Here is a 26,446-nt window from a genome sequence, read left to right on the forward strand (position 1 = left end):
GTGACAAAAGAGGCAGATGCAGCTGCATACCAATGAATGCCAAAGATTTCTGGCAGCCACCGGAAGCTAGGAGGGAGGCATGGAGCAGTTTTTCTCAGAGCCTTTAGAAGAAGTCAACATGGCCAACACTCTAATTTGAACTTCTAGTCTCCAGAACTGTGAGACAATAAATTTCTGATCTTTAAAGCCACTCACTTTGTGGTATTTTGTTATGGCAGCCTTAGGAAACTAATACACTCGTGAAGCCAAGACTGACTCCATGGGTGAGAGGAATGTGACATCGTAATTGATTTTGATCTAGATTTCTATAGCTTAAAAAAAACATTTACTCATAATGAAGAAAAGAAAAAGGATGGCCCTTAACATCTATAACCGCTTCAAGGATAATTCTGGATGTTTCCAATCTTACCCGATATTTGAGATTTAAGGTCATGAGAATTTCACTTTTGTGGTTGTTGTTGTTAGTTGCCATTGAATCAATTCCAACTCATGGCTACATGAGTGTGCAGAGTAGAACTGCTCCATAGGGTTTTAGGACTCCATAAGTCACCATAGGGTGACCCTTTAGAAACAGATGGCCAGGCCTGTCTTCTGAGGTGCCTCTCGGTGGGTTTGAACTACCAACCTTTAGTTGAGCACTTAACCATTTGAACCACCCAGGGACTTCATTTCACTTTTTAAAACCTCTTTAATGTATGGGGTAGGTGAGGCTCCAGTTTCCTATCAGAATGCCATTAAATACTCAGAAGTCCGTAAACAAGTGAGACGTAGGGAAGTCATAGAGATAATTTAAAATAATTGACAGAAAAACCAAAGAAACAAATATTAATTTGCATATAAAGTCATGTATTCTTAAAACTTGCTCCTTTCTGAAGGCACATGGATGGTGCCTTTATTTGGGCCCTTGTTTTGCCTCAGTATGACCCAGATTAGTGGATCTGAATTTCAAAAACCAGCAAAATTTGGAAAGTTACAGAGAGTGACCAACTCTTACTTTTGCTAAAAAGACATTTAAAATCTCTCATATATGGCTTTTATTGCTTTATTTTGAAAGTATACTTTAACAGCCAAATGCAGAAAACAGTTGTAAACTCAGAATAAATGGTATTTCTTCACAAGAAAATGATAGGCAGCAAACTGACAGCCTCCTTTTTAAATAACAAATTTATTGAGATATAAGTCACATAACATAAAATTCACGTTTATAAATTGCACAATAAAATGGTTTATGATATTCACAGAGTTGTACAATCATCACCATCATCTAATTCCAGAAAATTTTCTTCACCCCAAAAGAAGGCCCATACCCATTAGCAGTCACTCCACATTCCCACTTCCCATAGCCCCTGGCAACCTCTATCTCCATGGATTTGACTATTCTAGACATTTTATAAAAATGAAATCATGCAATATGGGGCCATTTATGACTAGCTTCTTTCACTTACATAATGTTTTCAAGGTTCATCCATGTTGAAGCATGTATCAGTACTTTACTCCTTTTTATCGCCAAATAATATTCCATTGTATGGATATATCATACAATGCCTTTTAAAAATAGGACATGACAATTTTTAAATTTATAAAATTACCAAAAAATGTCATTTTTTAAAACAGAAGTATGTAATTGTTTTCTCAATACAAGTCTATCAGTTTGGAGTTCTGTAGTCCATAGTACACATGGAGTTGAGCTGCAATACCTAACTTCCTCCACTGCTTTGTTCTTATTGAGGCCAGTGCTGAAAATTTAATTTCACACTGAAACCAAAACCAAACTCGTTGCTGCTGAGTCAATTCTGACTCAGAGCGACCCTATAGGACAGAGTAGAACAGCCACATAGGGTTTCTAAGGAGTGGCTGGTGGATTTGAACTGCTGACCTTTTATTTATTGGCCTGAGCTCTTAACCACTGCACCACCGGGGCTCCAAATTTCATACTAATATGTGATAAAATTGAAATCAAAATTTAAAATATCCTGAGATATGCCAGGAAATATAGCCTCTATACTACAGCTGCTTCTCCTGAGAAGAAGCAGACTTTGGGAAGCCCAGTGACAGGCAAGCTATGGCTGCAGGAAAACAGTTGCAGGGTGCTCACTACTCCACATTCGCCATTCATGCAGGGCTGTGTAGTGGAAACATTGATCAGCCAGTGGGAACAGTCAGGAATTTATTAAAGAGAGATGTTTTAGACTGGTGAAAATTTTGCCATGGCCTGGCTTCAGTCACTGGCCCATGAAATAGCAGAAATCCTAACTCTTCAGAAAATAAATAAGCAAGAAAAATGCACCTGAATCATGCCAGCAGCCAGCAGCTAAAATAGAGTTCCAAGGTAATGACCAGCAAATGGGCTATGACAACTGTGTTGGAGCTCTTTGGGCCAAGCCAACATGAAAATGCCAAGCAAGCTTTCTCCCCAGATACTTTGTCTCTGCTCTTTCCTCTGCCAGGACTGCTCTTGCACATGGCTTGCTTCTTCATTTCCTTCAGGTCTCTGCTCATCATCATCATCATATCCAAGAAGCTTTTCTCCATCATCTTATAAAAAAATAACGCCTCCACCACCGCCAATATTTGTCTCCCCCAAGAAAAATTTGGGCTTAATTATGTCTCTAGAAGATTTCTATTACCATTCAATTGTGTTAACCAGCATTAAGATTCTAAGTTCTTTATCCTTGCTATAAAACATTAGCATAAATGCCTCCTGTCATTAAGCTATTATTTTACAAATGGTAAGATTTTTGGCAGTGGACAGAGGTGAGCAAGGAAGGAGAAAGTTGGGGCAGATCTGCATAGGACACAGAAAATAAAAATCCCTCATTTAAAAGGTTTTTGTTTTTTGTTTTTTTTTATGCTGATCCTGGGGATTGGGGTGAGATGGGTTAATTTGTGTTGCTCTTCTATAATCTGTAAGTAACTACAGTGCACTCTTTGCATTTTTGCTTCCTCTCAGACTCTCAACACTTTATCCATATAAATTAGAGCTGTCACACAATATTTTCTTAAATAAAGGAATGTGTTTTCTGGCTCTAGAAGCAGTCAAACCAGGCATATCACAGAAGATATTTTTTATACATGTGTTAGGGGCAGCTAGAGGAATAAGTTTTCTATAAACTTGTCCATATTTAATGTTTTATGATTGATTAGTTTAAGATTCTTTTTAAATAGATAAAAATGATAATAGAAGGAAGCATTCTGACAAATAAAATAGTGACGGTATTTACTGATTATTATCACAGAGTTACTATAGTACAATCTAAAGAGTACTGGAGTGAGAAGACCTGGGTTTAACACAGTTTCTGACACTTGTTAGTCAGGTGGCCTCAGGCACATTATTTAACCTCTTTAAGCCTTAGCTTCTTCATCTGCCGTAGATGCTAAAGAATAACCGTGTTTATGCCCATCTCCTAGGGTTACTGTGAGGATCAAATAATATAAAATATATGCAAGCCCTTTAAAAACAGCAAACTAATCTATATCTTTTAGTTAGGAGAAATGGCTTATTTTGATAAGAAAGGGTATATGTTTAATGATTTACTTCTTTAATATAAAGCCAAATACAGTACTACAATAACTTTTTTAAAAACTGAGATTGGCTAACAGGTGGCTGTGGATTTGCTATTTATTATGGATTTACAATTGTATCAGTCAGATTTTTTTTTATTGTAGGCCACATAAACCAACCAACCGTATTAGGTAAAGATAAATATTTATTGGGACTCTATCTGAACCCCATAAAGTTAATAGTATTCTGAAGAACTTTACCTGGGAAAAGGACAGGAATCAAGGGAGCTCTGAATTGCTACACAGAATTCACAGCACAGCAGCATTCTGCGCAATACACCACTGCTCTTGTGTAACCATGATGTTTGTTCAAGATCCAAATTTCAGTTATCTCTCTAAATAACGTACAGTGAGGGGTGTCCTTAAAACGTTGGTCAAGAGTCCAGTGAAAAAAAGGGAACGGATGCCTGACAAACAAAAATTTTATAAAAAGAAGTGTTCTCCATTTCATTCATTGATATATTTTCTATTTAAGATTTAGGAGTCCAAGGCCATGTTTTTCTCAGGCTTTTAAATAAAATTCTTTGAAATCAAGGGCAATTGCTTATTTTGTGAGCAGTCTAATGAGATGAAAGGAACTCACAGGAGGAGAACTTTAGAGTGATGCATCTTGAGATGCTAATTCACAGTTGTGATTTTTAGTTTCTCAAAACTTGAATGATCATTGATTATTTTTTTTTCTACTCAAAGGAATCCTTTTAAATTGAAAACAACTACTTCTATCACTATAGTTGCTGATTAAACAATTGTCATGATTGAGAAATATGAAATGATTTGCTCTAGATTAAACATGGCCTAAATTTACAAATGTAGAACATAAAAACTGCCACTTGTTTAATAAAGTTGACTCGTAGTTTTTTCATTTCACATTGACAGCTAATTAATTCCCTTGAGGAATTATTTTCTGGAATTATTCATAACATTAACATTTTATATATACCTATGGAGTCTTCTCTTTAGATCCTGGGCTGAAATAATGGTGGGTGGGGAGACCTTTTTTAGCCCTTCACCCCAGGATTATCCAGGGTTCATTATTCTGTCTTCCACCGACAAAAGTACAGAGTTTATCTGGATATATAAAACCATGTCCAGAAAAATAACTGTCCATATTTATGCATAGCAGATACATAAATAATCAAAATTTGACTGTTTAATCACTTGCCTGAAGCATCTTTCTCCAAATCTGTTTTTTTTTTTTTAACTGAAATTATTTTGGAATTAAAATTAAGTTATTTTGTCAATTACTAAACAAGGTAGATAGACTCTCTAGAGGCCCAAGGAAAAGTTAGATGAAGGGCAGATTGGTAAAAAAACAGAAGAGTATCTGTGGAAAATATTAGATAATTTTTTCTTCCTCAGATTCCCTTTTGTGCTTAAAAAGTTTTACTATTTCAGAAGCTTATACTGTCAACAATTCTTAATTATCCGTGCCAGTAAGAAACTGGTACACCTGTGGTGCATTGGTCATTCTTTAAACCATTTTACAGTCTTTGCACTGAAGACATGTTCATGCAATCACTTAGCTCTAACTTTTACCCACATATCAACATACATTAAAATAAGATTAAACAATCCACTTGATAATTTTTACTGCCTTTCTTTTGCGAAATGGTACAATAACCCCAAATTTTAGGTAGAATATCCCACTGATTTTTTCACTGATTTAGCAAACATTTCTTGAGTACCAATTATGTGCACTGTTTTAGGTGCTGAAGATATTGCACAAGATCAAGGAGTTCTTAGTCTCACAGAAACTACATCATTGCAGGAGGAGAGATAAAATAGACATGTTAAAAAGAAAATGTGGAGAAAACCAAACAAAAAATGAGGCAACTTCAGGAAAAAACCTGTTTTGTACAAATTCATTGTACAAATAAACGTTATTAATGTCAGCATTGACTACTGATTTAACCAGAAAATATGATGTAACTATATTGGGAAGATGAGGAAGAAGAAAATGATGATGATAGTGGTGGTGATAGGTGATACGGCTTTTCAACCTCCATGATAGAAAACGCATAGACGATGTCTACAATGGATAAGACAGGAAGTAGAAATATGTGCATATTCTTTAGTAATATGGAAGAAAATACAAGAGGTAATAGCGAGAAAATGGACAGTAACTACTCTTCTAAAAGAGGGATTATGGAGTGTAAATGAGAGGACAAGGAACTCATGTAGTACCTTTATAAAAATAAAAATTGTTTTAAAAAATGAGAAAGGAAGAGAATTGAGCTGGAAGGCTAGCTCATCCTTTGGTAGATCTGACAAAATCTGAGGGAATTAGTACTTCCTTTTGAAAACGATCCATAAGACAATCTTATAAAGATAACATGTTCAATACCCAAGTAAATTATAAAACTTCAATTCCATGCATTAAATATCATAAAAAGTGTAAATTTAACTTCATCAACGGGTGCCAATTTCTGCTATCCTTTCACAGAATCTTGTGATAGTAGTTTACTTTTTATTATATGTTTTAATGTCATTCATTTCCTGGGTCAGTCCTCAGCACATGACTTGATAATGTGTTACACTCTGGAGAAACAACCCTCATTCAATTCCCTAGAGACTGACTTCATTCTAGAAGTGAGTCCAGATTGCTGTGATAGTAGAATGTTCTCTCAGATTTAGAACCAGTGCAAGATTTAACTCTTTACTAAGATTCCTTGGAAGTGAGGTCATTCTCAACTTTTTACAGGAACGTGGATTACTTCAGACTTATAAGTTGATCTTTGACAGAACTGACCTCTAGTCATATATAAAAATCATCATTTTCAAGTGAACATTTGCTTCCAAAAATTAGTGGAGCTATATGAGACTTTGAGTTGGGATGCATCTTTCTAGAATGCACATAGAATGACAATTAATGCTGTACATCTTTCTAGAATGACAATTAATCATTTCTAAGAGAGAAACATGAATATTTCATGTAATCAAATACAAAATTCATCTGAATTGCATAGATAAAAAAAATCATATTCACTCTATTCTGTTGTTAGAGGTACTTTTGTAGAAAACATTAAAGAGGACCTGGACTAATCTTCAGAAATCATAAACAGTTCCTCATGTGCTGAAACATGGTAATAAAGAAGAAAAGTATATAAATAATGTAAGCTCACACTTGTTGCCAGCTAGCTATTGTTGTTAGGTATCATCTAGTCAGTTCCAACTCATATAGACCCTATGTACAACAGAATGAAACATTGCCCGGTTCCATGCCATCCTCACAATCATTATGCTTGAGCCCATTGTTGCAGCCACTGTGTTAATCCATCTCCTTGAAGGCCTACTCTTTCTCTGACCATCTGCTTTACCAAGCATGATGTCCTTCTCCAGGGACTGGTTCCTCCTGGTAACATGTCCAAAGTATGTGAGACGAAGTCTTGCCATCCTTGCTTCTAATGAGCATTCTGGCTCTACTTCTTTCAAGATAGATTTGTTTGTTCTTCTGGCAGCCCATGGTATACAGTAACAGCTAGCTAGTAATACTTAATTTCAAACATCAATTCCACAATTCCACAAGAGTCTCTAGTAGCAGAGACAAAGAACAGTTAGAAGTGAAATGTCTGTTTTAGTGGATAACATTAAGGGTTTAGTCAGGAAAATTTGCATTTGAATCCTAGCTTGGGGTAAATTCTTAACCTGCTTCTCCCCCATGTGAAATGGAGATAATAACATCTATCTTTCAGTACCATCTGCCTACACTTTATTTCCATCTTTTACTGACCTCGTGGTAATTCTTCTTCATTGTTATAGGTTAAATAACATAATGTATGTGAAGTGTGAGTATGGGACCTGGGAAGGCATAAACCTTTAACAAATGGCAGCATATGTTATTGGCTACAATACCCTAAAGAATACAAAAAAGTAGACTTTTTTATGTAAAATGAGAAATGATAATCCCACTTTCCAGAAAAGATGTCACCCTCTTTTCAAATTAACAGTAATATAAAAAGAGAGAAAGTCTTTTGAAAATACCGGTTTTTCCAAAATTTATGTAGAAATTAATTTTTGATAAAATCTTAAGGATATTTATCCTTTTAATGCAAAGGGGCTGTTTTTTGTTTTCATAATGAACCCAAAAGAAGAGCACTAAATGAATTAAGTCTTAACTACTTGGAGATTAGAGGAAATACCAATATTTTGTCTCTCTCTTTACAACCTTTTTACTGCTTCTGGCTTTCCTGGCAACAACATAGCCTTGCTGTTGACTTTCATTTTGTGCGTGTGTGTGTGTGTTTGCGTTGATGTTTATTGCCTAGAGAGTTAAGTTTTCTGCTTCCTTTAAATTTTGAGTGGATGAATTAAAAGGTTTTGTTCCCTTTTTTTGTAGTTGCAATAAAGGTTAATTATGTTGAATTTAACTCCCATGGCCCTCAATTGAGTCTTTTCTGTACGTCAGTGGCCTTTAATAGGACTAAAGGTTCTCTTTCTTTGTTCTAAATAATTAAGAGTTGACTACATAGAAGCTTGTAATATGCATTTACCACATTAATTTACCAATTACCATTAAGGATAGCTGCTTCTGTCACTGTCAGTGAAGCAGCCACGAAGCCTACAGAGAAATCCTAACTCTGGGAAGAAATGGAGCAGGGCCAGTGCAGACAGGGATAGGGCATGGGGAATTCTAATGGACAGAAGTAAGGACTCACTATTTAGAAAAAAGAAGGTCACAGAAACCGAGCGAGTGGAGGAAGGAGTGATGGCATTGTCAAATGGGACAGAAAGACCAAGGAAGGCAGCAACTGGATAATACATTAGACTGTGCAAGAACATTTCATTCATGACTTCCACAAGAACAACTTCAAAGGAGCAGGGGGCTCTGGGGCAGTGCTTCTTGATTTTCCCATTCTTCCTGGGTTATCACATTCCTACATACTCATGTTCTCGGATACCATTCTGATGACTCACAAATTTATTATGCCAGCTCAGCCCTATCCCTCAGTTGTCAGACTTATACATACTTTCTGAATTTGCTTGCATATTCAAACTCAAAAGTCTAATTTCCCCCTTTCAAACCTGCCTCCCATCCTACCTTCTCTGTCTCAGTTGGTAATTATCCATTCAGTCCCTTACCAGAACCCTAAGTGTCATCCTTTACTCTTCCCACTTGCTCAGCTTCCGCATCAAATCAGCAGCCAAGTTATGTCAATTTTGCCTCCTAAATATCTCTGAAATCTCGTCTCACCTCTCCACTCTAGGACCAGAGACTTTGTTTGGCCTCATCAACCTTGGCAGAATTGCTGGAAGCGTCTCCTAATTGACATCTCTTAAACTAGCTTTTTTTTGTCCCCCCGCACATTATTCATCACACAGCCAAGAGTGAGTGATCTATCCAAATGTAAACATGATTAGATCTTTTCCCTTTCTCCCATCTCACAGGAAAAGACAACGGAATTTAACATGCAATACTAATATGAGGCTTCTCCTTGTCTCGCTTCCCCTTCAATCTCTTGCTTCTTCTCTCACACAAAGTGTTCCTGGAACATAAAACCCTTTCTTGCCTCTAGGCTCATGCTGTTTCCTCTGCCTGATATGCTACTTTAAGATTCATCTTAGCTGTTACCTCCTCCTGCCATCTTCATTCTTCACTCACTGGCACAGTTATTTAACTCTCCTCTGTGCCTCCATATTACCATATGTACAGTTCTACAATTGCACTTACCAAACCTGTCCTAATTATTCATTCAGTACATATTCATTGACTTAAGACTCTATTCCATGGAAACTGGTGAAGTATGACACCGTTATGTGTCTGCCTCCACTACTAGAATATGGCAGTAGGTGTAATTCATCTTTATTTTAACAGGACCTAGCACAGTGTTTGGTCCAAAGTTGGCTCTCACTAAACGTTTGCTGCTTAAATAGCTATAATATGATTTTGTGAAAGTAGGTTAGGAAAATATGTACCCAGGATTATATGAGAACATGGAAGAGTGATAACTAGCCCTATTTTGCTGGGGAATCAGGGAAGGCTGTCTGGCAGAAGGGCACTGCTGAAGACAAGAATAGGAGACAAAGTAATTGGGCTTTTTAAATAAGAAAATTAAATTTTAAATAAAATTCATAAAACTTGTTCAATAGAGCATGACTAGTTAATGGTGGAGGCAGAACTCAAATCCAGGTCTGTCTGAGCCCAGAGTTTATAATCTTTCCATTATTACCATAAGCAGAGAAAGGATACCAGCTATAACACAAGCCATGTTTGCTGTGGTTCAATGACCTCAGCAGGGATAGTCAGCAGAGGTTAGGCCCTTAGTTACCCACAAATGATCAGGGCATAGACAAGCAAAAACTACCAGTGTATATTTATTGGCATGAAAGGGTAGATTAATGCCTTTTAACCCAATTGGTCACACACCACATTGTTTACTCTCTATAGACAAAACCAATACATTTATAAATGTCATATAACCAAAAATTTTAGCAACCAATAGTTAATAAAAAAGCAACAAAAGGAAACTCCCAAAACACACATATGCACAAGCACACAGATACACAGCACTTGTCTTGAGTATAATAGACAGTAATTTTCCCAAAAGCCTAGAAACAAAAATTCTTGGTCAAAATTAAGTACTTTTAAAGTTGTGCCTTTACGTTCAGCTTTCATTTTTTCCTTTTCCTTTCTGGCTGTTATCAGCTTGCTACCATCAAGTAAAGTAATCAAGGACATCTAAGATAAAGAACATTTTTATTTTTAATGCATATCATTATCAAATAGAATAGATATGGCAATGTGCTATGCTTTATATATTCAAATTGAAAGCTGTTATTCCAATAAAACGGGTATATTCCCTTCCTTCTAGAACAATGACAAATGCTAAAATAACCTTGCTGTTCCAAGGAGAGGAATGATTCAACAATGCCTTTGTACCAATTGTTGCTGAAAAGATCTGTATTTTAAAAACAACAGCAGTGATATTTATTGTTTTGTGGGATAAATGACTTGAGTATTTATTGTATTTGCCATCTTTCCATAGGGAAGAAAACAGCTCTTTCCTGTAGCACATTCAGTATTGTTAAAATGCACTAGAAAGGATAATTTTCCCTTTTCCTCTGGCTTTAATCATCACTTGTTCAGCCCACACCTCCCCATACCAGCCTCATACCACCACTACTATTGAAAGCATACATCTTATTTAACCATGAAAGCTTTCCTTCTTTGCCTGTGTACTACTGGCACCAAGTCTTAATGATTTCTCCTTTTAAATGTGTCTCCTCGCTCACCCTTACTGACAGCACCTTAACTAAGGCTTTTACTGATCTTCATCTGAATGTTTTCTATAATACCCCACGTGTTTACTTCTGGTCACAGTGGCAGCTGTTTCTTGAAAACAAAAATCTGAGTAAGTCACTTCTCTGCTTAAAAACATTTAAGGGGGTGAAGGTTAGTGTGCAGGGAGCAGTATAGAATAACTTCAAAAAAATCCACATGTTCAAATTCTCTAGGTTAAAAGCAAGATCTAGGGATATTTATTTTGCAAGAAATTCTCCAGATCTACTTTTTGCATTCATGGCCTCCCTTCTAAGACATACAAATCCTGAAAAATGTTGGTCTACAAGATCAAACTCAAATATCATAGCTGGCACTGAAGATTGTACAGAATCTGATTCTAAAATATCTAACAGACATGGCACTGCCTGACACACAGCCAGTGACCTAGCTATGCAAACTTTTGGTTGTCTTCAAACCACACCATTATTTGTATGCCTCTGTGTCTTTATGCATGGCTCTATGCACTAAGTACACTTTGCAAAGTCCTTTCTCTATTAGTATTTGTTAGTTATTACATTATATTTTAAGTATTTCATGTATTTATAACCACTGACTGTGTACTTGAGGATGGGATTCTTTGTTATTCGTCTTTGAATCCTAGCACTGTACCTCTCACTGAGTAGATGTTCAAAAGGTGCTTACTGAATGAAGCAGTCAGGGAGAAAGGGAAATAGCAAAGAAAGAAGGGAAGAAGAAGAAAGAAAAAGAGGATGGAAGAGAGGGAGGAAGGGAAGGAGGGAGGAAAAGAGTAAATGAATGTCATACTTGAAATTTCACCAATTGCATGTATGAAACTATTTTTTTACTCTATTATTTCTAAAAGTTTGCTCTTTACTAACTAAAGATAATTAATACTTCTATTAAACTAATGACTTCTTAAAACATTTTATTATAATGCACAAAAATAATTATTTATTTGAAACGGTTTTCAAATGAACTTGAAAACACTATGGCCTGAACACTATTAGGGGGGTTCAAAGGAAGAACTTCTAAGAAACCAGTCATTCAGTGATGCCAACTCATTAAGCAATCAGTCCTTTTCCGTTCTGGAATCTACCTTTGCCAACATGGGGTATCAATAACCCTCTCATTGAATATTTATGATTTTATATGAAACTTTTCAGGAAAGGGTTTATTTTTAAAAAAAATTAAAAACAATTAATGCTTTTTTATTTATTGGGGGAAAAGTATTTTCTTATTTCTTCTAAGGAACTATGTATTGAGATATAGTCATTCACATTCATGACATTTTTATAGTGCCCTGAATTTTCAAAGCCTGAATATAACGGTGATAATAAAATGCTATATCAAATTATAATAGTTTACATTTATATAGCACTTTAGAGTTAGCAAAGTGCTATAATATGTAATTGCATTTACTCTAATTTAGGTCCTCGTCATCAACAGATAGTCATTGAATCTGAGTCTTCTTCCTTAATTTTTCTGGGGCATTCATGATGGACTCACCTGTTCCCGTGCCTCATTTATTGCCCTCTCCCAGCAGCGTCCACACTGTTGTCAGTTGTCATGTTATCTTTCCAAGGTACAGATCTGATTGTGCAGAGGTGGCAGTGGAAACCGTTTTGTACCCAGACAGAACTGAATTTGAATGTTGGCCCTGGCACTTCCTAGCTATATGACCTTGTGAAAGTTAATCTCCTGAGTGTTTTCATCTGTAAAAACCTACCTTGCAAGAATTGTTGTAAGAAGTAGAGATAATATATTTTAAAATCTAGCCCAGCGACTTGCAAATAATAAACACTCAAGGAATGGTGGCTATCATATTATGTCACTCGCCCGGTTAAAAAATTTTTTTTTGAAAGAACAACTATTTACTGAGAAGAGACAATGTTCCTGGCATTGTGTTACACACTGTAGATGTTGCAGGAACTAGAGAGGCTTATACTTATAGTAATTACAAATTCAGATCATTCATGTTTCAAAAGCGGTAAGCACAGAGTGCTATGCAAGCACACAGTGGAGCATATAAACTGGTCTCAAGCTGTGACCAGAAAAAAGGTAAAATCTGAGCTTGGTGAAGGGGAGGTGGGATAGATTTGAGTTGGAAAAGCACCTCAGCCAGAAACCTGACATTTGCAAAGGCAAGGCCAAGCACAGAGCACAGCTGCAGAAACTGGCAGCTGCTGAGTGTGGCTAGAGATGTGATAATGCAGAAAGGTATAGGGGAAGGCATGAGTAAGGGAAAAGGGATAACGGAGAATGGCAAGAGATGGGAAATCTGGTGAGACAGAGGGCCCTGAAAGTCACATTAAAGAATTTAGGATAAGACATTTTATCCTGAAAAGAGCAGAAGAAGGTCAATAAAAAATTGTAAGCAGGAGATGGGCTTGGTCATATTTGCTTTCTTACAAGTAACATTTCATGACCTCCAGTTACAAAGATTTTTCACCTAGTCCACATAACCGTGCATGGGCTTCAACTGATTTGCAAATTCCCTGAAATTGAATGCAAACTTGTATGTATGCAAGTGTACGTGTGTGTCGTCTCCTAAACATTTTTCCGGGTTGAAAATGATCACCCAAATACCTTCTGCAAGATACATCCTGGCATTTTACAGCTTTTACATTCTTTTTTACACTCCCATCCACACAGTTTAGAATAGAACCACTTGGAATTTTTTGCATTCCCAGTATTCCTTTGAGCCTTTCCTCTTGCTGTGGCTTCCTGAACCACCCTCCTCTTCCCAATTCCATCCTTGTCTCCCCACCCCAACCCTCTAGCCAGAGAACTATCTCTCCCTTAAGAGCTAGATGAACTGTTTCTTCCTCCTCCAGTCATTCTCTCATCTTCCTCTCCCGTTCATCTCTAACGTAAGTACAAATTACTATCTTAGAAGTATGGAGACCCAGATAGAATAAGAAATATAGACAAATAGACCAATGGGCTAGAAATAGAAAGTACAGAAAACATCCCACACCTGTGTGGAAATTGGAAACCCTGGTGACATAGTGATTAAGTTCTACAGGGCAATAAATGAATCTACCAGGTGCTCCTTGGAAACTCTATGGGGCATGGTCCTGTAGGGTCACTAGGAGTCAGAATCAATTTGACAGCAACGGATTTGTTTGTTTGTTTTGGTACGTGGAAATCAGATATACCACAGAACTAATCATACAAATTAGTAGAGAAATGATGGACTATTTTAAATGGTGCTGGGAGAAACAGACTTCAGAGCAAGATGGAGGTATAAGCAGTTCCATACTCCTATTCCTCCCACAGAAACACCAAAAAATAAGCAGAAACTGTTAGAACCAACTTTTTTAGAACTCTGGAAATAGGTAAAAGGGTGACAGCAACTTTGGTGGCCTGCATTGCCAAAGAGAGATCTTGGTCTCTGGCTCCAGAAGAGCAGAGCAAATTATTGTGTGTGTCTCTTTCAACCTGTCTGGGGACTACCTGAAGAACCGAAGCAAGATTCTCATCTCTGTTTGATCTATCTCAGAACTCAAATCAGGGCAGAAAAGTGACAGTAAAGCTCAAAAACTGTAACATCCTCTAGCCAGCTAGAGATAAAGACTGTAAATGAGGCATTAATAGAACCCTAAAGACTGGAAGGAGAATCATGGGAGATAATTCCTAGGGGACATTAGGGAATTCAAAAGCACCATGTTTTATTGACTATGCAAAGGCATTTGACTATGTGGATCATAACAAATTATGAATAACATTGTGAAGAATGGAAATCCCAGCCCACTTAATTGTGCTCATGAAGAACCTGTACATAGACCAAGAGGCAGTCATTCAAACAAAACAAGGGGGATACTGCGTGGTTTAAAGTCAGGAGGGGTGTGTGTCAGGGTTCTAGCCTTTCACCATACCTATTCAATCTGTATGCTGAGCAAATAATCTGAGAAGCTGGACTATATGAAGAAGAATGGGGCATCAGGTTTGAAGGAAGACTCATTAACAACCTGTGTCATGCAAATGACACAACCTTGCTTGCTGAGAGTGAAGAGGACTTGAACCACTTACTGATGAAGATCAAAGACCACAGCCTTTAGTATGGATTACACCTCAACATAAAGAAAACAAAAATCCTCACAACTGGACCAATAAGGAACATCATGATAAATGGAGAAAAGATTGAAGTTGTCAAGGATTTCATTTTACTTGGATCCACAATCAATGCCCTTAGAAGCAGCAGTCAGGAAATCAAAAGACATATTGCATTGGGAAAATCTGCAAAAGACCTCTTTAAAATGTTGAAAAGCAAAGATATCACCTTGAAGTCTAAGGTATGCCTGACCCAATCCATGGTGTTTTCAGTTGCCTCTTATGCATGTGAAGGCTGGACAATTAATAAGGAAGACCAAAAAAAATCGATGCCTTTGAATTGTGGTGTTGGCGAAGAATATTGAATATACCATGGACTGCCAAAAGAACAAATCTCTCTTGAAAGAAGTAAAACCAGAATGCTTCTTAGAAGCAAAGATGGCTTGACTACATCTCACATACTTTGGACATGTTATCAGGAGGGATCAGTCTCTGGAGAGGGACATCATACTTGGGAAAGTAGAGGGTCAGTGAAAAAGAGGAAGACCCTCAAGGAGATGGACTGACACAGTGGCTACAACAATGGGCTCGAGCATAACAATGATTGTGGGGATGGTGCAGGACAGGGCAGTGTTTTCCTCTGTTGTACATAGGGTCGCCATGAGTTGGAACTGACCCAGCAGCACCTAATAGCAACAATAACAGTGTATACAGGGGAATTGAGAAAGCCGTATACATACTCAGAGCAAGACACGTGCTCAGAAAATACCCGAGAAAACTCTACTTTTTTCACCTCAGACTGATCCCTAGGCTTTGTGCAATAATTGTTGAAGGAATCCTCTGGCACAGAGCCAATTTTCAAAGACTGAGAGAGTACCCCCCCACACACACACACACGATGTTCAAGGAAACCTCTAGCAAAATACCAGTTGAACACAGGCTAAGGAAAAGAGACTTCAGGGACCACACATGAACAGGAAGCAGTCTTTGCAGAAATACTTAGGGAAGTCATTAAACAAACAGACTACTACAGACTACAACAATTAAAGCAAACAAACCAAAAAAAAACCAAAATCCTAGGGAAGAGAAAAAATCTGGTTTCCAAAGCTATTACATTATAACATTCAAATGTCCAGTTTTTCAACAAAAAAATTACAAGGCTTATAAAGAAATAGAAAGGACAGCCCATTCAAAAGAACAAAATAGTGACAGAGTTCATCCCTGTAGAAGCCCAGATAATGGAATTACTAGACAAAGACTTTAAAACAATATTATTAAATATGCTGAAAGAGCTAAAGGAAAACATAAAAAATAAAATGAAGTAAAAATGATGCATGAACAAAATGAGACTATCAATAAAGAGATAGAAATTATAAAATAGAATGAAACAGAATACTGGAGCTGAAAAGTATAATAACTGAAATGAAAAAATTCACTGAAGACATTCAACAGCAGATTTAAGCAGGCTGAGGAAAGAATCAGCAAACTTAATTGTAAGATAATTAAAAATTTTGAGTCTGAAGAGCAAAAAGAAAAAAGAATAAAGTGAACAGAGCTCATGGGACTTGTGGATACCATCAAATGGACCAACATACACATTATGAAAGTCCAAGAAGGAGAAGAGCAAGAAAGGGGCAGAAAAATATTTGAAGAAATAATGGCTGAAGACTTCCCAAATTTGATGAAAGACATAAATCTACACAGGCAAGAAGCCCAATGAACTTCAAGTAGAATAAACCCAAAGAAATCCACAAAAAGACATGTCATACTCATATTTTCAAAAACCAAAGATAAAATCTTGAAAGCAGCAAGAGAGAAGCAAATCATCATATATTCACATACAAAGTATCCTCAATAAGATTAAGTGATAATTTCTCTCTAAAACCACAGCAGTCCAGAAGGCAGTGGAATGACATATTTAAAGTGCTGAAATAAACAAACTGATGGTACCACAACATGATTGATATACAAAATCTCACTGAATTGTATACATGAAAATGTTGAATTAGCAAATGCTGTGTTTTCTATATTTTTACAACAATAAAAAAATTTATAGTAAAAAAAAAAAACTGTCCAGCAACAATTCTGTATTAGGCAAAACTGTCCCTCAAAAATGAGAGTGAACCTGGTTAGAAATAGAGTTTTTCTTTTGTTATAATAATGAGGTCATACTAACATTAGGGTGGGTCCTAAACCTAATCCCTTCTGAGTGGTGTTTTATAAGAGGAGTATAGATACAGAGAGACACACACAAAGGGGAAAGACAGGTGCCATGTGAAGATGAAGACTGATGCATCTACAAGCCCAGGAATGCCAAGGATTGCCGACAACTACTAGAAGCTCAAGGAGATAAAGAAGGACCTTCCTCTAGAGCTGACACCATGAATTCAGACTTCTAGCCTCCTAAATTGTGAGAAAGGAGCCCTGGCAGCCCAATAGTTGGGCACTCAGCTGCTAATGGAGGAGTTGGAAATTCGAATCCACCCATTGGTTCTGCGGGACAGGGACCTGGTGATCTGCTTCCATGAATATTGCAGCCTGGAAAACCTTGTGGGGCAATTCTACTCTGTCACATGGTGTCATAATGAGTCGAAAATTGACCCAATGGCATCTAACAACAACAAACCATGAGAAAATAAATTTATGTTCTTTAAAGTCAAAAAAAAAAGAAGAGAGAGAGAATGAAATTAAGATATCCCCAAATAAACAAAAGTTGAGAGAGTTCATTACCACTGCACCTGCTATAGGAGAAATGCTAAAGGGAGTCCTTCAGGTTGAAATGAAAAGTCACTATACAGTAACCTTAACCAGGATTAAAAAATAAAAATCTCCAGTAAAGGTAATTTTATGAGCAAACAGAAAGGCCAGTTTTATTGTATTTTTGTGTTTTAACTCTACTTATTATTTCCTACATGATTTAAAAAACAAACTCATAAAAGATAATTACAAATTTATGTTATTTGGGCACACAATGTATAAAGATGTAATTTGGGACACAACATGCGTGGCAGAGGTATATGGGTATATAGAGGCCAGTTACTCTGTCTCATTCACTTTGTGTCCAATGCACTTAGCGTAGTGTCTAGTTTATGACAGCTATCAATAAATGGTTTTCCTTGAGTGAATGAATGAAATAATACTTCATAGAATATACATTTTAGGCCCAAATATGTTTTTATTTTTAACTTTTCGGCCTTTTTTTGTGTGTGTCAGCTCTCAAAGAAAACACCTAAGCATTTGTGTTTCAGTTCTAAATGATTGCTTTTCTGGAGTCAGTAATTTAAATTGTATGCTCTTCTCAAACCAATATCTGTCACAGTTAAATTGCTTTTTTTTTAGCCTCAAAAAGAGTACTTTAGTGCATGTCATGAATTGAATTATGTCCCCAAAAAAATACGTATATCAATTTGGCTGGGCCATGATTCCCAGTATCATGTGGTTGTCCTCCATTTTGTGATTGTAATTTTATGTTAAAGAAAATTAGGGTGGGATTGTAACACCTTACTAAAGTCACATCAAAGGGAGTTTCCCTGGGTGTGGCCTGCACCACCATCTTTTATCTTGCAAGAGATAAAAGGAAAGGGAAGCAAGCAGAGAGTGGGAAACCTCATACCACCAAGAAAGCAGTGCTGGGAGCAGAGCGCGTCCTTTGGAGCCAAGGTTCCTGTGCAGAGAAGTTCCTAGTCTGGGGGAAGATTGATGACAATGAGGACCTTCCTCCAGAGCCAACAGAGAGAGAAAGGCTTCCCCTGGAGGTGATGCTCTGAATTTGGACTTGTGGCCTACTAGACTGTGAGAAAATAAATTTCTCTTTGCTAAAGCCATCCACTTGTGGTATTTCTGTTACAGCAGCACTAGATGACTAAGAATTTTGTACTGAGAGTGGGGTGCTGCTCTAACAGATACATAAAATGTGGAAGTGGTTTTGAAACTGTGGATGGATAGAGAAGCGGCAGCAGCAGAGGGCTAGCTGCAGCAGAGAACCTGCAGCAGCAGAGAAGCAGCACTGGCAGAGAACCAGCAGACGCACAACAAGGAGACCAGTGCAAGATGGCACTGGAGCTGACCGATGGAGTGAGAGAGCTGAGTGCCCATGCCCAGGAGGCTTCCTGGCAGATTGGGGTGCCTCCAGGGACTTATTGGTGGAGCTAGGCTTGCTGACCCACGGAGCAAGACAGCTGAGTGCCTGTGCGCATGAGACTTCCTGGGAGAGTAGGGTGCCTCCAGGCACTTATCAGTGGAGCTATAGAGCTTTGGAGCACTTTCCCCAGCAGGGCAGATGCTGGCCTGAGGCCCGAGGAGCTGAGAGGCCAAGAAACCAGGAAGTAGAAACTGAAGAGATGAGAAACACAGTAAGCCGTACTGCCTTAGTCTCAAAAGGTAGGGTCAGGACCTTTGGGGTTTCAAATAGAGTAGGAGAATGGTGCACCTAAAGCAAAGGGAGCAGAGGCGCTGTCCCAGTGGGCCTGGAAGGCAGAGCTGAAGCCCAGGGCTAAGGGGCCTCCACACAGAATCTGGAGAGTGTGGCCAATACCTAGAGTCTGGAGGGCAGGGCCAATGTGTAAATTGTCTCAGAGAACAGAGGATTATTTTCAAACCCATGAGGGCTAATGTAATGTGTTCTGCTGACTTGCTTGGTGCTTGTTATCCCTCCTTTTCCTTTAGTTTATCCCATTTTTAATGGAAATGTCTAACTTGTGCCTATTCTGCCACTGTATCTTTGGAAGCAGATAACTTGTATTCTAGATTTCACAGATCAAGAAGAATTTTTGGATTTTGGACTTAGAGTTAAGACTTTTGCTATGATATGATGGGATGAATATGTTTAGCACATTGCAAGGATGTGATTTTTGGGGGGCCAAAGGGTGGAACGTCCCCCCAAAAATGTGTGTATCAATTTGGCTGGGCCATGATTCCCAGTATTGTGTGGTTGCCCTCTATTTTGTGATTGTAATTTTATGTTAAAGTTAGGGTGGGATTGTAATACCCTTATTAGAGTCACATCCCTAATCCAACGTAATGGGAGTTTCCCTGGGGTGTGGCCTGCACCACTTTTTATCTTACAAGAGATAAAATTAAAGGGAAGCAAGCAGAGAGTGGGGGACCTCATACCACCAAGAAAGCAGTGCTGGGAGCAGAGCACATCCTTTGGACCCAAGGTTCCTGCGCAGAGAAGCTCCTAGTCTGGGGGAAGATTGATGACGACAAGGAACTTTCTCCAGAGCCAACAGAGAGAGAAAGGCTTCCCCTGGAGGTGATGCTCTGAATTTGGACTTGTAGCCTACTAGACTGTGAGAAAATAAATTTCTCCTTGTTAAAGCCATCCACTTGTGGTATTTCTGTTATAGCAGCACTAGATGACTAAGATAGTACACAAACATTTTAAGAATCAAAACAATTTTATTGTTTTTGAAAGGTGAAATATTATTAACAAATGAAAGACAAGATAACCATGACCATTTACAGCCTTACTCCATTAGCTATTAATTATATTTGCTGTTTTTTTACTGTATTGGAGAATTACAGTAACTTTATAATCATTCCTTACTTCGTTTTCATTCTAAGCTTGAATCTTGAATCATTAAAATGTCTTCTTAATTTCTTTGCCAATGTGTAGAAATCATGACAAGTTTACTGCTCTATTTATGAAATTTAGATTCCACAGAGACTGTTTACCTATCTGAAGCTTCCAACTCAGTGAACAGCACTCTCAGCTGGAGCTTAGCACTCTCAATTCATCTCATCCTCTTCATCAGATTGATACCAAGATGAATCAGGCATGACTCCTTCCTTGAAAGACCACATCAGCCAGGAAGAAGGAAACATCAATTACTATATAGATGTGCTTCTGTATCTTTACATATATATATTAATAATGGCTAACAGTTATCCAGCTTTGTCTATATACCAAACTCAGTGTTATATTTTTAGAAGTACCACATTTATCAAATCTAAGGCCGTGGATTATAAAACACACCACTATCACTAAGAAAGAAATAAACAGTCCTTTTAAGTTACTCTTGATTGTAAGATACATCCCAAATATCAGAGATGCTGATATGTAAAAAGAGCCCTGGTGGCACAGCAGTTAGGAGTTAGTCTGCTAACCAAAACGTTGGCAGTTGTAATCCAGCAGCCACTCCTTGGAAACCCTATGGGGCAGTTCTACTCTGTCCTATAGGATCACTATGAGTCGGAATCAATTCAATGACAATGGATTTTAATGTGTAAAAATGAGGCATTGGTGGTTCAATATTAGAATTCTTGCCTTCCATGCAGGAGACCCAGATTTCATTCCTAGCCAATGCACCTCATGCACAGCCACTACCCGTCTGTCAGTGGAGGCTTTTGTGTTTATGATGCCAAACAGGTTTCAACAGTTTCTAGACTAACATGAACTAGGAAGAAAGGCCTGGAAATCTTACTTTAAAAATCAGCTAATGAAAAGCCTATGGCATCACAATGATCTAATCTACAACTGATCATGGGGATGGCACAGGACTGGGAGGTGTTCTGTTCTGTGTTCATGGAGTCATCATGAGTCAGGAGCCAAATCAGACAGGTAACAACAGCAATATGTAAAAAAATGCAGTATTTAGGATTGATGAAATATATTGGCTTATTTAATCCTCTCAACAACTTCTCAAGGCAGTTAATGTTATTTTTCCCAATCTGCAGGCAAGGAGGAAACAGATGAGGAACAGAAAGATTAGGTAACTTGCCCAAGATCACACAGCTATTAAGTAGATGAGCAGAGACTGAACCCACATCAATCTGATGCCAAATCCCATGCTCTTAGCCTATATATCAAAGAGGGCTTAGATTCACTATATAGTTGGATGCTCAGGAGTTTCCATATCTTTTGTTCCTTATGTGGTTTCATTTAAAATTGGGAAAGAATTCAGGGTCCTCTATTAATTCTTTAGAGCAATTGAGAGTTTAGTTGAGATAACGAGACCTGAATTTCTTTTTTAAAAAACTATTCTGTTTTGAAAATCGTTAGCCTGATTATTGCTTAAAATGATTATAGTTACCAGACTAAAGAGTACTTAGAAAATCTTACCAAAATCAGTCAAGAGAAAACTGATTATTTGAAAATCTATGAATTTTTAACTAACTACACTACATGTAGATACTGTAGCCCTGACAGAATGATAGAGCCTGGAAAGAACATCTAAATTAACTTTTACCTTGATTGTAGACATCTGTTTTCCTATTCCTTTAAACTGAAAATTAATAGTTAGTGGAAACCATCCATCAAAGTTCTCATTTTGAGGTTTTATAAAAAGAACTAGCAGCATTTCTGTATGGCATGTTGAAAATTAATTCTAGCACCACATGAAGTGTTGAAAATAATCTTTGTAAGGAGCCAAAAATGACTAATCAGAAGCAAAAAACTGCATATTTCATCTTAAGTAACAACCAGCATAATCTTTTTGTTGTTGTTATTGTTTAAAGCTGATAAGTTCAGAAATAACAATCATGTGCTACATTGTTGTTTCCTATAAATAATGAATTGTATGTAAGAACAAGTGGTAGTTAAATGTGCAGTTGGCCAGTTGCACAGTCATGGATACCAGAGACTTCATCTGTGTAAATTCAGCAATATAGAATTAAAAATATTAAGAAAAAAAGATGTCATTAAGATAATTCTTCCAGAAATGAATCAAAACTTCTAGCCCATCTGTTCATATCTTTCAGTTGTCAAAATGAAATGGGCATAGCTGAAAATTGTTTCTCAAAATAAGTACTAGAAACACCTACACCAAAATAACCAGTTCAGTGGACTGTTTATTAAAGAGACAGATTCTTGACCCGCATCCCAACCTACTGTACCTCTTGGGTTAGGGCCCAAGAATTTATATTTTAAACAAGTACCTTCACCCACAAGTGATTAGTAAACACACTGGAGTTGACAACCACTGCTTTTAATTTTTGGCTCTTCCCCACCTAATGCTTTAGACTGATGGTAGAAATGAACCAATCACTAGAGATTTGTTTTTTCACCAAACATAAGTGGTTAAATGTTTCATTCACTAGATATTTATAAAATAGTAGGGGAGGGGATACAAAAGAAATGTGTGCTCATGTATTCAAATGTATTGTAATTCTTGCATGTCATATGAATAGCTGGTTGCTGCTGAAATGAAAATAGTACTTTATCAAATGTAACTTGGTTGCAGAAAAAGAAAGAATTGATGTAATCATGGTGGCAATGGGAATGGAGAGAAAGGGACGACTGCAGAAGTTATTTCAAAGAAAAAGAAAATTAGTAGAATTCTACAGCAAAGCGAATGTTAACTGTAAACAAGAGGAAAAAAGAAAAAGTAGAGTATGACCCATGGTTTTTGAGTCTGGATGACAGAGAATAGTCAGACACTAACATGGGGATAGAATGTTTCTGAAAACAAATGAAAATATAGGTGTGAAGGAAGGCGAAGCTTAAAGCTTTTGTAACTTGCCCTTTTAAACCATGTTAATAAAGACGGTGAATTGAATTTTGTTACTAAGTTTACATGTGATTGAATTTAACCAAATTGAGATCTAATTAAAGTTATTTTCTATTACAGCAATTGTTCAACTGTCAAGCTCTACGAAAACTAAGTATTCCTGATAATGACCTTTCAAGTCTGCCAACCACTATTGCTAGTTTAGTTAATCTTAAAGAACTCGACATCAGTAAAAATGGTAAGATTCTCATCTCATCTCCAAATAACTTGAAATTTTTTACGAGAATGGATTTTAAAATGACATAACTATTTGCTTTGATTTTGTTAAAACTGTAAGTTAATTTTGTTGAAAAGTTAAATCCTACATCCTAAGTCCAATAACCTCTCAGCTCTCTTATTAATGTATTTGATCCACTCAGGCATTAATTCCCTTCCCATATGTACTAAGATTTTTTCCCAGACGTATTTCGAACTTTACCTTCTCAATAAGGACCACTGGTCCACCCTATTTGAAATTGCACTCCCAATTCTTCTTACTCTGCTCCATTATTCTACATAGCATTGTCCGTCTTCACAATATTATATAATCTACCTATTTACTATGGTTATTGTCTATCTTCTCTCACCCTAAAATGTAAGTTCAGTTATTTCACAGGAAAGGAATTTTTTGCTATTTTGGTCACTTACGTGTCCCACACATTTAGAGCAATACTTGGCAAACAATAGGTGCTCAGAAGCAGTTGTATTTCTGGCTAAACATTTGTCTCCCTGTTTCTTGTTGATGATGCTGATATTGAAATTGAAGTATTCCCCTTGAGTGTTTGTGGGAGTGCCGCATGGATCTTCAGAAAATGTCTTGTGCCCACATACATTCATTAAATCTCCATTTCCTTCAAAATGCCTTCCACACTCCATTTTATTAGAATAAGGCAATGACCTGTCGAAAAGGGTTATGTCTGCATGTTATGAAGACATAAACCATGACCCCTCCACCATCAAGTTAGTTGGTTAAACTTGGTGCATGTGTAGTGTTTTGATTATTTCAGGCAACATGCTTGGTGTCAAAGGGGGCAGGCAGGAATAAAACAGGCCCCTGCCCTCATGAAGCTTACATTCTAGTGGGTGCATTATACATTAAACAAATCATTCTAGATGATTCAAGAAAAATTGCAAGTGTGTGAAGATACATTGGATATGAAGGGTGTGCCTAAAAGGAGAACATAATTCAATTGATGTTGTTAGGGAAGGTTGCCCTAATAAGTGATAAGCAAGCTCACACAGGACAAATGTAAGTTAGTTAGGTAAGGCTGGCTTGACATTCTAGGTAAATGAAGATCTGTCTTGTTTTTAAAGACTACCTGGAAAAATCTCTTGATCAACATATAAATATTGTGTCCCTAAGAAATAAGGTGACTTATTGAGCCCCGTGACAATATCCCAGAGGCCCTGATTCCATTCACTCTGAACTTCCTCCCCCAAATAGCTGCATTGCGCTTTACCTTACAACCTGCAGGTCTTTGCTCAAATATACCGTCAATAAGGCCTTCCCTGACCATCCTGTTTAAAATTACAAACGTGTTATTATTATCTCACTTGAAACACACCCTCTCCCCACTCCGTTTTTTTTTTTTCCTAATCTTTATGAGAAACTGACATACCATACATTTTAATTATTTATTTGTTGTCTGACTCCCCCAACTAGAATAATTCAATGATGTCATAGATTGCTTTTGCTTTATTTACTGGCGTATTACATTGCTTTTTGTTTATTTGTTTGTTTTTGCCTTATTTACTGGTGTATCCCCATTGCCTAAAACAGTGCCTGGCACATTGCAGGAGATCAATAAACATTTATTGAATGAATTAGTAAATGAATCTTCCTTTTGTTACATAGAGCACTGTTGAAATGTACTAGTGAGAATTGCTGGTCTATGAGAGTCACTGAGAAGCTTAGTGTCACTGATGACATGATTGATACCCAAAAATAATCAGTGAAATAAAACACTATATGATGAAGTGCTTAATTGTTATGTCACAGATTATAATTGTTGTAAATACTTAGAGAATGGGGAAATTAATTAAACCTGCTGTATTGGAGCCCTGGTGGCGCAGTGGTTAAGAGCTATGGCTGCTAACCAAAAGGTTGGCAGTTCCAATGCACCAACCGCTCCTTGGGGCAGTTCTACTCTGTCCTATAGAGTCACTATGAGTTGCAATCGACTTGAAGGCAATGGGTTTTTGCTGTATTATTAGGGAGGAATTCAAGTAAAGGATAGAGATTGAATATTTCCATAAACCACAGTAGCTTCTGAAGGAAGGAGAGAAATTTCTTTTGAAGGAGACAATAAGAGTGCAAATAGGGGGCACAAACACCTTCCTACCCTAATTTGACTTAGCACTCAGAGGGTTTTCAGGAAGACTATACTAAAATGTCAAGAGATAGCATATGATCAGGAACCAATGGTACTCAAGGAAGAAGTCCAAGCTGCACTGAAGGCATTGGTGAAAAACAAGGCTCCAGGAATTAATGGAGTATCAATTGAGATGTTTCAACAAATGCATGCGGTGCTGGAAGTGCTCACTCGTCTATACCAAGAAATTTGGAAGACAGCTACCTGGCCAACAGACTGGAAGAGGTTCATGTTTATGCCTATTCCCAAGAAAGGTGATCCAATTGAAAGTGGAAATTATGGAACAACATCATTAATGTCACATGCAAATAAAATTTTGCTGAAGATCATTCAAAAGCAGCTGCAGCAGTATGTCGACAGGAAACTGCCAGAAATTCTGGCTGGATTCAGAAGAGGACGTGGAACCAGGGATATCATTGCTGATGTCTGATGGATCCTGGCTGAAAGCAGAGAATACCAGAAAGATGTTTACCTGTATTTTATTGACTATGCAAAAGCATTCAATTGTGTGGATCACAACAAATTATGGATAACATTGCGAAGAATGGGAATTCTAGAACACTTCATTGTGCTCATGAGGAAACTACACAGATCAAGAGGCAGTTGTTCAGACAAAACAAGGGGATATTGCATGATTTAAAGCCAGGAAAGGTTGTGCGTCAGGGTTGCATCCTTTCACCATACCTGTTCAATCTGTATGCTGAGCAAATAATCTGAGAAGCTGGCCTGTA

The 26,446-nt window shown here is 37.4% G+C and overlaps 1 protein-coding gene across 2 annotated transcripts in view; it reads left to right on the forward strand.

Annotated features, from left to right (window-relative positions):
* LRRC7 (leucine rich repeat containing 7) overlaps positions 1–26,446 on the forward strand; it is a 348,184-nt gene that overhangs the window by 6,497 nt on the left and 315,241 nt on the right. For both annotated transcript variants that reach the window (XM_023730981.1, XM_023730986.1), the window contains exon 2: positions 23,425–23,542. In XM_023730981.1, the coding sequence (XP_023586749.1) occupies positions 23,425–23,542 (118 nt within the window). The remainder of the gene's footprint in view (positions 1–23,424; positions 23,543–26,446) is intronic.

This window comes from Trichechus manatus, unplaced genomic scaffold (genome assembly GCF_000243295.1).
Source record: "Trichechus manatus latirostris isolate Lorelei unplaced genomic scaffold, TriManLat1.0 scaffold00003, whole genome shotgun sequence".
Taxonomy (NCBI): Eukaryota; Metazoa; Chordata; class Mammalia; order Sirenia; family Trichechidae; genus Trichechus; species Trichechus manatus.